Source organism: Danio rerio, chromosome 6, assembly GCF_049306965.1.
Source record: "Danio rerio strain Tuebingen ecotype United States chromosome 6, GRCz12tu, whole genome shotgun sequence".
Taxonomy (NCBI): domain Eukaryota; kingdom Metazoa; phylum Chordata; class Actinopteri; order Cypriniformes; family Danionidae; genus Danio; species Danio rerio.
The window spans coordinates 56,982,659-57,000,558 of NC_133181.1; the positions used below are offsets into that span (position 1 = coordinate 56,982,659).

Below are 17,900 nucleotides of genomic sequence, written 5' to 3' on the forward strand. Positions count from 1 at the left end.
AGATCCAATACACATCTATTAAAGGAATAGTTCACTCAAAAAATGAAAAATTACTCACTATTTACTCTCAACTTTCAGATGATTGTGAGTTCTGTTGAGCTCAAAAGAAGATATTTTTAAAAGCTATAAACCATTGGCTTTCATAATAGGAAAAACAGATACTATGGAAGTCAATGGTTGCAGGTTTTTTAGCATTCTTCAAAATACCGTCATTTGTGTTCAACAGAAGAATGAAACTTATGTTTAAAACAAGTAAAGGGTGAATAAATCAACCCAGGCTCATTATTTATACGTATCGCTGCATGCATTTCTGGACAGTGCAAAATATGTCCCAGGAGGTGTTTTTTTTGCAGTTTTTGTTTTCACGAATCCACCAGAGGCTGCTGTGTGCGCTTTTTCGGATCTCAAATCTCTCTCGTAAGTGCCATTCACGCCTGCTCTTCTCGTGTAAATCCGCGTGAGGCTGCTGTCGACTGACTGAATGACAGACTGACTGACTGACTGAGCGATCTCCTCACCCACCGCCTTCCCTAAACCCTACAGTGTTTTCAAAAGCAATCCATTCATTCATTTTCTTCTTTCATTCATTCATTTTCTTGTTGGCTTAGTCCCTTTATTAATCCGGGGTCGCTACCGTGGAATGAACCGCCGACTTATCCAGCAAGTTTTTTTTTTTACGAAGGATGCCTTTCCAGCCGCAACCCATCTCTGGGAAACATTCACACACACATACTCATACACTACGGACAATTTAGCCTACCCAATTCACCTGTACCGCATGTCTTTGGACTGCGGGGGAAACCGGAGCACCCGGAGGAAACCCGAACAAAGGCTGGGAGAACATGCAAACTCCACACAGAAACACCAACTGAGCCGAGGTTCGAACCAGCAACCTTCATGCTGTGAGGCAACAGCACTACCTCCTGCGCCACTGCCTCTCCCCAAAAGCAATCCAGAAAAAGAAAAGCCCCCACTGCAAACTGACTTTTACTACCCTTTTAAAGGTCTTACCACGTTTTCACCCTGCTATTTACTTCTGTAATAATTTTTTTACCTTTTGTTTTTGTTTTACTCGCTTTCTAGAACTGTTCTTTGCCAGACTCAAACTCTGTTGTTGCATTCAACCCCTCTCTGCATTTCATAAATGTATACAGAGTATGTTTTTCTGTGTTAGAATTAATGATGACAGAATTTTTATGTGAACTAGTATGAGGTTAATAACTTAATAAAAGTATGAGGTTAATAACTTAGACAAACGCTAATAATAATAAAAAAAATAGGATGGCATTGCATTATTTTGTTATCTTTAAGAATTAGACAAAAATATCAAATGTCATAAAATACTACTAATAAAAAAGTTTATAGATTATACTGTTGATTAATTTAAGACACTTAAAACATGGACTTTTTCCATTGCACAAAATGTTTATTTAAAATGATTTTTCCCCCCATTTTCATTGGTTCCACGCATTAAAAGTTCTTAATGCAATCATCAACAACAAAAAAGAATATTAACTTATTAATAAGTAGTGATGTTAAATAGTACTATACTACATTATACTACGTATACAAATATACTACGTACAAGTACTTTAGTAAGTCAGTACTTAATTTTTTGAAGCGTTCTGTATTTACAAGGTTAACAGTTTTTTATCATTCCATTACCAACAAACTGATCACTGTGCATTTTTAAAGGCACATTATGTTATTTTTGTGCCACTAGAGGGCACATATTTATAACAAACAAAGAGCTGTGTTATGCTGTGTTCACACCAGACACGGCATGCATGGATAAATCGCGATATTTGCGCGTAAATAGATGTATTGTATGTACAATAGATTGTATGTACATATATAAAGCTATACTTTGTATTACGTATATTATTTTTACATCAAATTATAAAAAAAAGCTTGAATTACTGCTTATGCAAGGTGTTTGTAATGCATTGTTTATGAGCGGGACTTTAACTTTAAGATTGTTCTGGCAGCCATTATCAGTCTCATACAATTTCCTTTCCTATAGTGTCAAGAAAACACTATAGTGGAGTTTTTCCTTTATTATTTGAACACATAGAAATCATTTTTTTGTGTGGTACTCTCCCATTCATTACACTCTAAGATTACCCAACTTCTGCTGATGAGAAACCCAGGAATGTGAACATTATGCATGGTGTCCTCACCTTTCTCTTTATTGAGCCAGCGAATGCAGCGTCCGTAACTGTGAGGTTTGAGCAGGAGTTCTCTGAGGAACTGCCACAGGTGAATCGGCTGACCAGAACAAGATGAATCTGCTTCTGACCACAGCTCTTCACCCTCTGTGAGAACACACACACACATATATACAGTCAGAATTATTAGCCCTCTTGTATATATTTTCCCCAATTTAGTTTAACGGAGAGCAGATTTCTTCAACACATTTCTGATCTTTTAATAACTCATCTCTAATAACTGATTTGTTTTATCTTTGTCATGATGACAGCACATGATATTTGACTAGATGTTTTTCAAGACACTTCTATACAGCTTAAAGTGACATTTAAAGACTTAACTAGGTTAACTAGGCAAGTTAGGTTAATTAGGCAAATCTGTAGACTATCAGAAGACAAAAATTGCTGAAAGGGGCCGATAATTTTGACCTTAAAATGTTTTTATTTTTTAATTAAAAATCTGCTTTTATTCTAGCTGAAATAAAACCCATAAGACTTTCTCCAGAAGAAAAAATATTATAGGAAATACTGTGAAAATTCCTGCACTGTTAAACAATATTTGAAAAATTCACGAATAAAATTGACCTCAGCTGTATATAAATTTCATATACGTTTAAATAATATATTCTGTAGCCAGAATAAATGGAAATTCAGAACTGCACGTGTATGCAAGCGTGTGAGAAAACACAAAATCAATGAGCCTGCCTGAACTTTAGACGTGCCTGACACAAGCATGTTTGTCAACCATTTCACATCTCATCATTGATTTTAATGGGAATGTTTTCTCACAATGCAGGTGGAATGTAACTTATAATATGAATGAAATCAGAAGGAAAATCTTGTCCTTTATTGCAAATAATAAATGGGTGTTTTATTTTACTGCTTAGTTGAAGGCAAAATTATAATTATTTTTTTATTTTATTTTTTCATTAATAAGCAAGGACATTTTTCACAGTATTTCCTGTTGTATTTTCCCTCTGCAAAAAGTCTTATTTCTTTTAGTTTTCCAGTGTTGACAACCTGGGAAATATTGTAAAATATTTCACTTTCAAAGGAGGGCTTTATTAACTACTATATGCTATATAAAAATGTAAAACATTAAACATTTTAGTTTTTTATTTAACTATTTAAATTAAAAATAGTTGTAGTTTAGGTGACGCAGTGGCGCAGTAGTTAGTGCTGTCGCCTCACAGCAAGAAGTTCGCTGCGTAGCTGGTTCGAGCCTCAGCTGGGTCAGTTGGCATTTCTGTGTGGAGTTTGCACATTCTTTCTGCGTTCGCGTGGGTTTCCTTCACAGTCCAAAGACATGCGGCACAGGTGAATTGGGTAGGCTCAATTGTCCGTAGTGTATGAGTGTTTGTGTGTGCATGTATCCCAGAGATGGGTTGCGGCTGGATGGGCATCTGCTGCGTAAAAATGTGCTGGATAAGTTGGCGGTTCATTCCGCCAAAAAAATGAATGAATGAATAGCTGTAGTTTATGCTAAATGGAAAAGGAAACTTTCATATACACACTCAGTCATTCACACTCATACACTACAGCCAATTTAGTTTATTCAATTCACCTATAGCGCATGTGTTTAGACTGTGGGGGAAACCGGAGCACCCGGATGAAACCCACACCAACACGGGGAAAACATGCAAACTTCACACAGAAACACCAACTGACCTTGCCAGGACTTGAACTAGTGTCTTTCTTGCTGTGAGGTGACAGTGCTAACTACTGAGCCACCATGTTGCTAAATGACACTGTATATGAATACAAATAGTATGAGAGTTTAATGAAAATATCTCATGATAACCTCTTTTGTTTTTGGTCATTAATTAATCTGACCTGGACAAGTTAATAATTACACGATAATGATAACTCACGCTGGTCTTTTCATTCCCTGATACTGTGGTCTGGACATGGTATTTGTAAGATAATGCCATGGTATTTTCCTGTATATTGTCGGTGTAGTTTGCTGTGATATTTTTGACTTACCCCTCATCCTGGTCTCTCCACCCGAACATCTTTCCTTCATCCAAGCAGCTAAATGCAAAGAAACAAGAGATACACATAAACAATACAGTAAATAAAAGAAAACCCAATGTCAATGTCAAAGTTAGTCTATGGATGTGTTTTAGGGTATTCAAGTGGTTGTTATCATCATGGTTTTAAGAGTGTTTAAGTGGTTGTTTATACATTGCTATGTTTAAGTTGATTTCAGTACAATGCGTTGTGGTTGCTAGGGTATTTGAGTAGTTGCTAGGGGATTGCTGTACAGTTTCTATAGAGACAACAATCTGAGTGTTTGCATGTTTTTGCAAGGGTGTTTTAAGAGGTTGTTATTGCATTCTAAACGTTTATAAGGATGTTTAAGTAGTTGCTAGTTTATTGTCATATGGTTGCTAGGGTATTTGAGTTGTTACTAAGGCATTGCTGTACAGTTTCTATAAAGAGACAACAATCAGAGTGTTTGCATTTTTTGCAAGGGTGTTTTAAATGGTTGTTAGTGCATTTCTAAAAGATTGTAAGGATGATTCGGTAGTTGCCAGTACATTGTTATATGGTTTCTAGGGTATTTGAGTAGTTGCTAAGGCATTGCTGTACAGTTTCTATAAAGAGACATCAATCAGAGTGTTTGCCTTTTTTGCAAGGGTGTTTTTAGTGGTTGTTAGTGCATTGCTAAAGCTTTGTAAGGATGTTTGAGTGGTTTCCAGTACATTGTTATATGGTTGCTAGGGTATTTGATTAGTTTCTAGAGCATTGCTGTACCGTTTTTCAAAAGAGACAACAATCAGAGTGTTTGCATTTTTTGCAAGGGTGTTTAAGTGGTTATTAGTGCATTGCTAAAAGTTTGTAAGGATGTTTAAGTGATTGTTAGTTCATTGCTATATGGTTGCTAGGGTATTTGAGTAGTTACTAAGGCATTGCTGTACAGTTTCTATAAAGAGACAACAATCAGAGTGTTTGCATGTTTTTTCAAGGGTGTTTTAAATGGTTGTTAGTGCATTTCTAAAAGATTGTAAGGATGATTCGGTAGTTGCCAGTACATTGTTATATGGTTGCTAGGGTATTTGAGTAGTTGCTAAGGCATTGCTGTACAGTTTCTATAAAGAGACATCAATCAGAGTGTTTGCATTTTTTGCAAGGGTGTTTTTAGTGGTTGTTAGTGCATTGCTAAAGCTTTGTAAGGATGTTTGAGTGGTTTCCAGTACATTGTTATATGGTTGCTAGGGTATATTTGAGTAGTTGCTAGGGCATTGCTGTACAGTTTCTATAAAGAGACATCAATCCAAGTGTTTGCATGTTTTTGCAAGGGTGTTTTAAATGGTTGATTGTGCATTTCTAAAAGTATGTAAGGATGATTCGGTAGTTGCCATGACATTGTTACATGGTTGCTAGGATATTTAAGTAGTTTCTAGGGCATTGCTGTATCGTTTTTAAAAAGAGTCAACAATCAAAGTGTTTGCATTTTTTGCAAGGGTGTTTAAGTGGTTATTAGTGCCTTACTAAAAGTTTTTAAGGATTTTTAAGTGATTGTTAGTTCATTGCTATATGGTTGCTAGGGTATTTGAGTAGTTGCTAGGGCATCGCTGTACAGTTTCTATAAAGAGACATCAATCAGAGTGTTTGCATTTTCTGCAAGGGAGTTTAAAGTGGTTGTTAGTACATTGCTAAAGCTTTGTAAGGATGTTTGAGTGGTTTCCAGTACAATGTTATATGGTTGCTAGGGTATTTGAGTAGTTGCTAGGGCATTGCTGTACAGTTTATATTAGACAGCAATCTAAGCGTTTGCTTTTCACCTGATTTCCATATGTCCAGATGTGCATGTAGTGTTTCGCTGCATTGTGGCGAACGCTGTCGGAAATCTTCCTCACTCATGGAACATAAATCTTTCCCATCCAGGTCTTGGAAAGCTTTTCCCACCTGTGGAAGCCTGTAGAGATGCTCCGTCCACAACAGCCACTTCTGAACGTTCCCACAATTCCACTCCATGGGGTCTGAAAGATCAGATCAGATCAGATAAGTCTTAATTTACACATCGGTCTGGAGCGCACTGTTGTGTTTCAGGGCTGTTTGGACAGCTCCAAATGTTTTGAAATGTCTTACAGAGAGTTAGTGGAGGAAAGCGTCATTCAGAAGAGCAAACAGTGAGGAGGGGTGTTCGCGCAAGGTGGTGTGACCTTATGAAGATGCAGAATTAACCATGACACCACAAATGAGTTGATCATGCTCATAAAAAATACTGAGAAATCAATAAATCAGTTGCAAGATGGCATGCCAGTGACAATTAAAGACAATTACGAGCTATTTTTAAGATGCATTGACATTCAAAAACAATACCTGCAAGACATTTTGCATTGTTTGCTTTCTTAGGTAGGGTTCCTCATCGTTATACGGGAGGGGTTTGAATGTCCTTAAGGAAAGCTCTGGGCATATTAGTGAAACTCCGGAGGATTAGGCAGATCCTGGTGTATATACTTTCAGCTGCCTTCAGGGCTGGCTGACTCAAAGACCTTTTTTTAACAGTTTCATTATGATTGTTTGCTCGGTTCTTTCATAACTCAGAGCTGTCTGTCACTCACGCTGAACATGATGATGAATGGAGATTTGTTCATTTGAATAAGTGTCACGATAAATGTCAGCATGTTAGGTTTTAATGCATAGGTGAACAAGATTTGTCAGGGTATTTCAATTGTAGTGTTTTTCTATATTTACAGTAGGTATGTTAATGTTATTATTTATAGCATGTCCACTCTACTGTATATGCAGTCTAAAAAATGTGGGTTGTTGTAACTTAATGTTGAGTCAAATATGCTCAAACATTGGGTTAAAAAGTGTCATTTATGTTTAATTAAAATAATTAGCCCAACATTGGGTCAAATACACACAAACTTTGGGCTAAAAAGTGTCATTTATATTTAATTGAAATAATTAGCCCAACATTGGGTCAAATACAGACAAACTTTGGGCTAAAAAATGTAATTCATATTTAACTGAGATAATTAGCCCAGTGTTGGGTCAAATACGTACAAACTTTTGGCTAAAAAGTGTCATTTATATTGAATTAAAAGAATTAGCCCAATGTTGGGTCAAATATGCACAAACTTTGGGCTAAAAAAAGTAATTTATATTTAATAGATATAATTAGCCCAATGTTGGGTTAAATACACACAAACTTTGGGCAAAAAAAATGTCATTGTTATTTAATTAATTAGCCCAATGTTGGGTCAAATATGCACAAACTTTGGGCTAAAAAGTGTAATTTATATTTAATTGAAATAATTAGCCCAATGTTGGGTCAAATACACTCGATCGTTGTGCTTAAAAATGGCATTTATATTTAATTAAAATAATAAGCTCAACGTTGGGTCAAACACGCACAAACCTTGGGCTAAAAGTGTAATTTGTATTGAATTGAAATAATTAGCTCGATGTTGGGTGTGTCAATATTTGACCAAACTTTGGACTATGACAATAGAGTGTAAATATACATATTTTTGGATATGTGTAAATCGTCATCGTTTGCAGTTGTTTTTAAAATTCTTACTGATTTTGCTGTAAATATATTACATCTATTATATTTATATAAAACAGCTGTTCAATTTGAATATGGTCCTTTATTTAGTAATATGTTCAAATACATCTCAATCCGAGCCTAATATTAATCTCATCTTTACTGTTTCTGAATACATTACTTATTGTGTTTTATTGTAATTGTGTTTTATTGTAATTATTTAGAAAAAAAGAAGAAGAAAATATTGCCTGCCATTTTAATGACCTATACATTTATTTTTTATGAGTGTTTTTATAAAGAATTATTCATATTTAAATTCATATTACCTTTTATGAAATAAAATATTATTTTTAGACATTTATAAAATTTAAATATATCTAGTATTCCTATGGTCGTAGTTTTAAGGAATGTAAAATTATATTTTCAATTCGTTATTTTTCTAAATTTTCCCAAGTCATGTTTAACAAAGCAAATACATTTTTACAGTATTTTCTATTATATTTTAAGTCATATTTTGAAGTGTTATTTTTACAAGAATACATAGTGAATACATATTTTTGCATATGTGTAAATCGTCATTGTTTGCAGCTGTTCATAAAATTCATACTGTTCCTATTTGAATATGGTTCTTTATTTAATAGTATATGTTAAAGTACATCTCAATCCAAGCCTAATACTAATCCCATATTTACTATTTCTGAATACATTACAGTTTGGATTTAATTAGAATGCAATAATTAAATTGCAATATTTATATTAAACAAATTTTTTTTGTTGTAATTATTTTTAAAAAGAAAATAGTGTATGTCATTTGCATGCATATATCTATACATGTATTTTTATGTGGTTTTATATTCATATTTAAATGCATATTCATTTTAGGAAATAAAATAATAATATTAGATATTAATAAAACATGTAACTATGTCTATTATATACATGTAAATATATCTGTTATTCTAATTTTCATAGTTTTAACTAAATTAAAATTATACTATATTATATTATATTAAAATTATATTACATTATATTATATTAAAATTATATTATATTATATTATATTATATTATATTATATTATGTTATATTATGTTAATAAAATTAAATTAAATTGCAATAAAAAACTATTTTTTTTCAAATTTTCCCAAGTCATGTTTAAGAAAGCAAGGACATTTTTTACAGTATTTCCTAATAAAATTAAAATAGCTTTCTGAAAAAAACATTAGGTTGGCTAAAATAAAATATAAAAATTATTTTAAAATGGCTTAGGTCAATATTATTAATCCCCTGTTGTCTAATAACTAGTTAATTCATTAACCTAATTAACCTAGTTAAGCCTTTAAATGGCACTTTTTTTTATTAAAACTATTATTTAAAATGTGTTGAAAAAATTGTCACTTGGTAAATATTTAAAAAATAATTGAAATTTAGCAAGAGGGCTCATAATTTTGTCTCAGTTGTATTTATAAAAATACATTTTAAAATTAAAATTTTATTCCTTCTTTTATTCCATTTATCTTAATAGAAAAGTCCGCGTTATCTCACCTGGTGTGATGTTGAGAAGTTTACAAGCTGTTTCGATGTCCTTCAGAACTTCTCCCACGACTAGACTCTGCACCTGCTCCAAGGATCTCTCCTCCACCTGTTCCTCCAGGGTGGGTGACAGAGGTGAGGCTCCCAGCCCAGGGCTGTCGATCACAGGGCACTGCTCGGGCTCCAGTCTGGCTCCAGCGGCCGCAGGCGCATCCGTAACCCTCACCAGCCACGCAGCATCCTCAGTGAACAGCATGTCAAAGCAGGACAGGTAAAGTCCTCGGTCGGAGGCTTTGTGTTCTAGCATCTCTGAACTTTGCACAATGCCATCTTCCCTTTTAAGAAGAGCCAGCGAGCTTTCAGTGAAGCCTGTGGAGTGCGGAGGCTGAAGAACAGCACTTTCTGAATGAATTCGAACCGGACTGGTCATGTTTGCCTGCAGAAGTTAGACAGAAGATACTCTAGATTAGTTTTTGGGGTATTTAATGCATCATAAACTCAACAAACCTCTGGTTCTTGAAGCTTTTAGTGTTCCATATCCAACCTACTCAACTTATCCCCCTCAAAAATAACAAAAGACTAAACTGAGATGATGCTGTTTCTGTTTTTAAGGCTTCAGGGTGAATGGGAATGAAGCAAGACAGTCAGTGCCGCATGGGGGAAGCAAACTGGATTTGACTGAGTCACTTACTCATGGGTCACTTGTACAGAATTGACGGCTGACACCGAAGCAAAGCAGCGGTTTTTGGAGGACTGCTTTCAAGGTGCCGTCGCCGCTCTCCTGTCTCCTGTGTCAGCGTGAGTTTTTAATCAAACGGCGAGGAGGAAAAGATGCTTCAAAAGCAGGATGACAGGAGAGGCGGGTTGGAGCTGATATCTATCTATAGCGGCCTGGAGATACAAAGGTGGGAAGATTGCTTGAAGGAAGGCGGCGGCTCAGGTTACAGGTTCACTGGAAGAACATTATGTCTCTGATGTACTGGTAAAAAAAATTGCAGCCTTCTAGAAACGTCTTTTTCAACCGGTGGTTAAAATTGTAAGAGTTTCCTTATTGAGGAAGCGTGTCTTGAGAACAGATATCGCAGGAAAAAAACAAGCATAAGAACAAAGACGACATGTTTTCAAAGCAGTATTAACTTGTGCAACTGTCAGTACAGGGATATTATAAACCACTGCTGGCATTTCTTCAGTATTACAAATCATTTTGATAACTAAAATGAAGCTGAAATAAATAATTGACACAAAAATGTTAACAATCAACTTTGCAATAACCGGCCACTTTATTAGGTACACCTTACCTGAACCAAGTTTGACCCACTTTTTGCCTTCATAACTGCTTTAATCGTTCGTGACATAGATTCAACAAGGCACTGGAAATATTCCTCAGAGATTTTGGTCTATATTGTCATGATAGCATCACGCAGTTACTGCAGATTTGTCTGCTGCACATTCATGATGTCAATCTCCTGTTCCACCACATCCCAAAGCTTTATATGCTCTATTGGATCGGGATCTGGTGACCGTAGAGGCCATTTGAGTACAGTGAACTCATTGTCATGTTCAAGAAACCAGTCTGAGATGATTTGCTCTTTATGACATGGTGCGTTATCCTGCTGGAAGTAGCCATTAGAAGATGGGTACACTGTGGTCATAAAGGGATGGACATGGTCAGCAACAATACTCAGGGAAGCTGTGGTGTTGACATGATGCTCAGTTGGTACTAATGGGCCTAAAGTGTGCCAAGAAAATCTCCCCCACACCATTACACCACCACCAGCCTAAACCTTTGATACAAGGCAGGATGGATCCATGCTTTCATCCTTCCGAATGTTCAGCAAAAATCGAGACTCATCAGACCAGGCAACGTTTCTCCAATCTTCTGTTGTGTAATTTTGGTGAGCCTGTGCGAATTGTAGCCTCAGTTTCCTGTTATTAGCTGACAGGAGTGGCACCCGGTGTGGTCTTCTGCTGCTATCGCTGATCCACCTCAAGGTTTGGCATGTTGTGTGTTCAGAGATGCTCTTCTGCAGACCTTAGTTGTAACGAGTGGTTATGTTATTTGATTATTTATTTATTACTGTTGCCTTTCTATTAGCTGGAACCAGTCTGGCCATATATATATATGTACACACACACACACACGAACAGTTTTACTCCTAATTCATTCAATCCAGAGAAATTGAGAGTGTTTAAGAGGTCCTCAAATATTTTTATTGCTGTACTAATGACATTATTTATTAAAGATAATTATTTTTTTATTAATATAAAATTACTAAAACAAAAAAGACATTAGCTAATAATGATGATAAATGTTCTTTATAAAAAATATAGGAATTACACGTTTATATTTTCTGATGCAAAATATAAGTGGTTTCCCATGAAAATAGTTTCCACCCTCACTTAGATGTATTGTAGATGCCTGAACATAACACTCTGATATTACAACTTTCCTTAAAAAATCATTTGTTCTTTGAGGAAAAGGTGTGTAATATTAAAGTCTGTCCTGGGGGTGTCTTAGAAACTACTCTGTAGTGAAGCTGTGAAATATTCACTGTGACAGAAACAAGGAACATCATCAATGATAAATCATCTTGTCCAGCTTTCCACTTAACATGAAGAACATCACAGGCTGCCAATGAGGAGCTGTCGGAACCAACAAAACCTCTTTACTGTGCCGACAAAGGTCATTGAAATACAACTCTAATTTGCATACTAAATTTTTGTAATGTCAGTTGCATTAAGTATTTTTCAACAGTGAATAAATATGATTTGGGAACTGTGGAGCCAAAAAATATTTCAGACTGAGCCATAAAGGAGTATAAAAACATGACAAAATGCTAAAAACTATATTTATTTTTTACACTTACATATCCATATTTCATATTTACAGATTCATATTGTTTAAAGGATTTAACCCTTTTAAAATGATTCACTTTATAGGCCAAATCTAAAGATTTTCCCCCCAAATATATACATGTTTAAAAATAGTTGCTGAAATGCTGAACCATTTTAATTGGTGTCAGTGTGGGTCATTTGTGTCCTAAAGGGGTTTACTGATCTGAAATAAATTTATGAAAGGAAATGAGTGTGAAAAATGAGGGTAAACTATTACAGTTTTAATAAAATGTTCATATTTGTTACAATTTGCACAATTATTGAGCTAATAGAGTTCATCGACGCAGCTGTTTACTAGCATTTGTTGACAAGATAAGTCAAGAATTACACTATAAAGTGAGTAATTGGATTAGAATAATGTGAAACATTTTGTTTGTAATCATATTTATAACAGAATATGTCTTATTTTACAGTCAGTAGATTGAAGAAATGCATCAGATGGGACCGTTTTGACTTTCAGACGTTTGCCGGTTGTTGCTAGATCACTGTTGGCAGATATAGCTTTCAGCTTAAAAGCTTTCGAAAACTCGCCCAAACGCACAAATAACTACCCTTAATGTTAAAGGCTATCATGGGGGTGGTTGTGGTGATCATAAGTGGCTATTAAGCGAACATCGGAGTTTTGGGATTTCAAAACCGCTCAAATTTTGGCAACCCGCCCAATCTGCCAACATCACTAGATCGACTATGGTTGCGGCCAGAAGCTAACGAAAATGGTCTATATCATTTATTAAATTTCTGATTAATTGTATTTTATTAACGCATACCCCTACACCAACCTACACCAGTACTGTAAACCCACATAGCAAAATTTCTCTGGCCCAGCTCTGGCCCACACAATCAGGTTTTGCTTGGCCCACATGCTGCAGTGAATTACGGTACATGACTGGACCAAATCTGGCTTCCAGACAAGGGCCAAACACGAACCATATCTGGGCCAAGTCTCAGCCAAGTTAATAACTCATAACTGGGCCTGAACTGGGCCAGATAGGTTGGTTTGTCACGATTGCAATGAAATTGATAAACCCATGGAGTGATGCGCTTTAGGCACACTATGGGCACGCTTTTTCTCAAAGTGACCTGATTGGTAGATTTTTTTTTCTTAACTCAAAAATGATTTTAGTGTATTTTAAATGTGTGTCAAGACTGGCCAAACTCACATGGCCCACTTATCAAATTTATAAATCTGGGCTAAATATTACGTTTTTCATCTGGCCCAAATCTTGTGTGCCGCCTTAAAAATGGTGCCACCTCTGCCAAACCCAGGCCATGTTTGGCCCACATGCTGTATGCCAGTGCCGGATGAATGCCTGCTGTGCCAGCTTTTTGCCAAATCTGGGCCAGAATTCTTTGCTACTAGGGAAACTATTATTTGTTGTTATACAGTGTCATAAAAATTATGATGTATCCTATCTAGACTTAACCATCTTTGCCGTCTTCTCGTGGTATGTAACGTAGGACAGCTACGTAAAACGGGACAGCTACGGTCAGCTACGGTCAAGACATGTGAACAGTTTTCAACCTTATGGTCACTTTATTTTTTCCTCATTGTCTGTTAGTGCTCATATGAAGTGTCGTCTTTTAATGCTCGTCCTAATGTATCGTTTGAGTTGCCAAAGTTGTGCTTTATGCCGTAAAGTAAGTCGCCAGTTTCTCGTTATTTCGTACCCCCTCAAAACCCAAAACTGTAACTAAAGGGAGAGTGGAATACATTGAAATGGATATTTAGAGGTAAAACATCTGCATATAACTACAGTTACTGCAAAAATTAAGTATTTCAAAATAAAACTAGGCTATTTGTGTGTTTTGCAGAAAAGACAACCGTCCTGTGTGTTTGGGACGACATGAGGGTGAGTAAATGATGACTCCATTTTAATTTAAAAGTAAAGTGGGACCTATTAATCCATTCTACAGTATTTAAATTCCCCCTAAACTTTACTTAACTAGATGACAAAAACCTTGTATCAACCTCATCTATTTCTGTATCATCCTGCGTTTTCCTTTGCGTTTTATCCTTGCTGAAAAATCCAGTTAAAACCAGCCTAGGCTGGTTGGCTGGTTTTAGCTGGTTGACCAGCCTGGTTTTAGAGGGGTTTTGGCCATTTCCAGGCTGGTTTCCAGTCATTTCCAGCCTGGTCTTAGCTGGTCAGGCTGGAAAATTACCAGCCAAACCCAGCTAAAAATAGCTTGACCAGCCTGGTTTAAGCTGGATATAGCTGGTTTTGGCTGGACTCCCAGCTTGGCTAGGCTGGTCAAGCTGGTTTTAGCTGGTCATCTCCCAGCCTGACCAGCTAAGACCAGGCTGGGAATGGCTGGAAACCATCCTGGAAGTGGCCAAAACCCCTCTAAAACCAGCCTGGTTGACCAGCTAAAACCAGCCAACCAGCCTAGGCTGGTTTAAGCTGGATTTTTCAGCAGGGATTGGTCATAAATGTTCAGTATGTAGACCCTGTGAAGGTATTTGTTGGCCAGCCTCCTCTTTTATAAGTTAATATCGGCCTATAATTGTTTGATTTAAAGTTTACGGCAGCACAGATGGAGAATAAGGCGCATTTGTAGGTAATCTGTTGTCATTAGAGCATATGTCTACAGGACATTCCCATCTACCACATGTTCTCAGACAGCCTGCGTTTGTTTGGACACACCATTGCCGTCATTCATAAAATGGTGAAATTACTCCACACCCAGCAATAGCAGAGGAAACGAGGTATAAAAGAAACAATCATTCAGGTCCTAAAGGATGGATTAGATTGCTGTTTACCTTTTCATTATGTCTCCTGCTTGACTGTTTCTTATTTTTTTAAACTTCAAGCTAGGAATTTCTCTGAGTTTGCTGATTTTCCAAAAAGGCCCCAAATTCCCATCGTTAATAAATCTATTGTTTTAAAATCATAAATAATTTCCCCTAAATTTCATATTTTAAGGTCCCTTCAGTCCAAATGTACAAGCTTAACTTTTATAAATAACAATACAACTTTTCTTGGTTAGGTAATGACAGCTCAGGTCCATTCATTATTATTAACATACAATATTTGAGTATTATTAAATATTGAAATCAACATGAAGTAAGATTAATTACTTTAGAGGTACTTTTCATTAGAGGTTTAAGTTAACTAATGTTGACCAATTGAATGTTTTGTAAAGAATTAGCTTATGTAAAGTTAATTAATTGTCATAAAAATGTCAGAATTGCTAATAAATCCTAATTTTAAAATAATAAATTTTTTAATCCATATGTTATTTATGTGTGGTTCTAATATTTTAGTTTATTTTTTAAACCATGAATTGAAATCTCTAGCATCATCATGTCAAATAGCGAACAAAACTGAGCTAAAATATTCATTCATTAATTTTTCCTCAGCTTAGTCCTTTTATTCATCAGGGGTCGCCACAGCGGAATGAACCGCAAAAGCAGGTAAAAAACATACCGTGTGTAACAATAAAAGGATGATCACGTGTAAACGGTTAATGTTAGACCTGTTAATATTTTGTTCAAAGGATAATTCAAACGAAAGTAGTGACCGCTGCTGCTTACAAAAGGACAATTTTAAAAATATTTTTGAGCTCTTGAAAGCAGCAGGACTGTGGGTGCAAAATTATCACTTTATGTCCAGTCTATTTCAAAGAGAACCGATCGCACCAGTTGCGTTTTCTCTAGGCACGGTTGCCTCGCGCAAGTAAATGGGAGCTCGCGCATCACATCACATCACCTGTTAGTGCGAGTGATTATCCTCCCATTCGGTATTCACCTGCTTTCTTTTGCTCGCGCAAGCAGTTTTTTTTTTTTGTCAGTCATGCATGCTGCTTCTCAATTATAAGATCACTTTTGCACAAATATTGGGCAATCTTTATTGTCGATCCATGCTTTTAATAAAGAGTGTCTGTCTAACCCGCCCCAGCTGAAATCTACCTGCATTTGGCGGGTGTTAATGTCAAGCCCTGCTTACATGAACATTTAATTAAAAGTTTTCCATGCATTTATAGCAAACCTAGTGAGGATGCTGGCCTAGACAGAGCATACATTTAGCATATTATAGTTAAAAACTCGCTATTAAAAAAAAGAAAAGTTAAATTAAATAAAAACTCCATGTTTATACAACTACATTAGTCAACATTCGAAGTAAATTAAAAATGTTTTTCAAAATTATCCTATCACAAGAATGGGTGCTGCTCAAAAGTATTAGGACAACTCTGATGGAAGGTGATGATCCACTTTAAATGCTGACTAGTTTGCTTGTTTCGTCACAATATTTAAAATATGATGCTAATAATTATCTAAATTAGATTTTTTTTTTAGCTTGAATCTTTTCTCCTGGGACATTATAATAATCCATAATATTTAGCCCTGTATAAGTCTGAAATTTAGTTCAGAATGGCCTCAAAAAGTCTTACATTTGACTTTGCGAAAGCTGCAGAAACTCTGTGTACGCATCACGTTGGACGCATCGAAGGAATGGCAGAAAGTCAGAGGTCAAACCATTTGTCTCTCGCTCTTTCACATCTCTGTATGGCAACCCAAACGGAGGCCCCGCACCGTGTCTTTGAAGCTGGCCTGGTTTAAACTCAAAAGGAAATGAAGTTATCCTTCCTGGAATCCCTGTTCTCATCTCCAGACTCCTGCTGCTGGAGGGAGCGTGTGCTTTTGCGGACGGCTTAGTTTCACTTCTGTAACCTAGTGTCCACTCTCGCTCGCAACAGCTTGCGTTAAGCCCATTAGACAGGCACATTTAGTCATATTGACTCTGGCCAGAGGAGAGACAGCGGTGGTGAGGACAGGCAAACATGCTCCCCAGGCGCAGGATTAGGCCCATGACTGATCCTTAAATGAGTTTGGTTAAAGACTCGAAATTAATTTTGGAGGGGTTAAGAGCTGCTCCATTTGGCAGGTCAGCAGCATTCAGTGCTCAATAACCAGCGTCTCGCTACACAAGACAGGTCACCAGCAGTGCTCACTTTACTATGTTTATAGTGTGGTAGGTACTTATAGTAGTACTACACTGTTAAAAATATCTGTTGATTAACAGTTTGGTGATTCGCTAGTGTTTTCGGTTTATTTACAGCTGTGAATTGCATTATGGGATGTTGATCTTTGCTCTGTCCACTTGTTGAAAAACTCTACAGTAGGGCTGCAGGATTCTGGCTAAAGTGTGAATCACAATTTTTTTTTTTGCTTAAAATTATGATTCTTTCTCACGATTCTTTAGATGTAAAATAAAGATTAATATGAGTAGGCTATTATTATTGTTAATTCTCAAACATCGTCACCTTGGAATTATAAGGTTCTCTCTGCGTTCTGGATGATTTTGAGATATTGAGCTTCAAAGTTTTTGCAATCCATATAGCAAACAGTATGTGTGTAACAGTTGTTTTTAAAAAATGTAAACAATAAGTTGTCATTTAAAAAGAATATGTCAATAACTCAATTTTGACAAAATATCAGATAGAACCTTATAATTCTAAGTTATGATATGGTAAAACAACAATAATAATAATATTAGGCCTATGTTTAGGTCTACTGTTGCTGCTTAAAATGCAAAATGTTGTACAGTCATTATGGTGGACTTGAACAGACTTTCAATCAGGCCCGGATTGGCTAATCGGGAGGAATTCCCGATGGGCCGGTCCGTTTTTTTGGCCGCGAGGGCCGGTGTCCCTAGCTCCAGAATCTGTTGCTCTCAGCAGTCACACTTTTTAAATTAATTTATTTACTTGACCACAGCCTTCTTATTCATTATTTTACCGCAGCTCTACTCTTTTTTTATA

At 36.2% G+C, this 17,900-nt stretch overlaps 1 protein-coding gene across 2 annotated transcripts in view; it reads right to left on the minus strand.

Annotated features, from left to right (window-relative positions):
* Positions 1-17,900, minus strand: part of spdef (SAM pointed domain containing ets transcription factor) — a 33,076-nt gene that overhangs the window by 4,187 nt on the left and 10,989 nt on the right. The window contains exons 1-5 of one of the 2 annotated variants that reach the window (XM_073954758.1): positions 9,934-10,143; positions 9,255-9,678; positions 5,996-6,193; positions 4,191-4,238; positions 2,181-2,315 (exon numbers count right to left, since the gene is read on the minus strand). In XM_073954758.1, the coding sequence (XP_073810859.1) occupies positions 2,181-2,315; positions 4,191-4,238; positions 5,996-6,193; positions 9,255-9,672 (799 nt within the window). In that variant the 5' untranslated portion in view covers positions 9,673-9,678; positions 9,934-10,143. Of the gene's footprint in view, positions 1-2,180; positions 2,316-4,190; positions 4,239-5,995; positions 6,194-9,254; positions 9,679-9,933; positions 10,144-17,900 lie in introns of those variants that run through there. The other variant, XM_001343041.7, reaches the window with a different exon arrangement.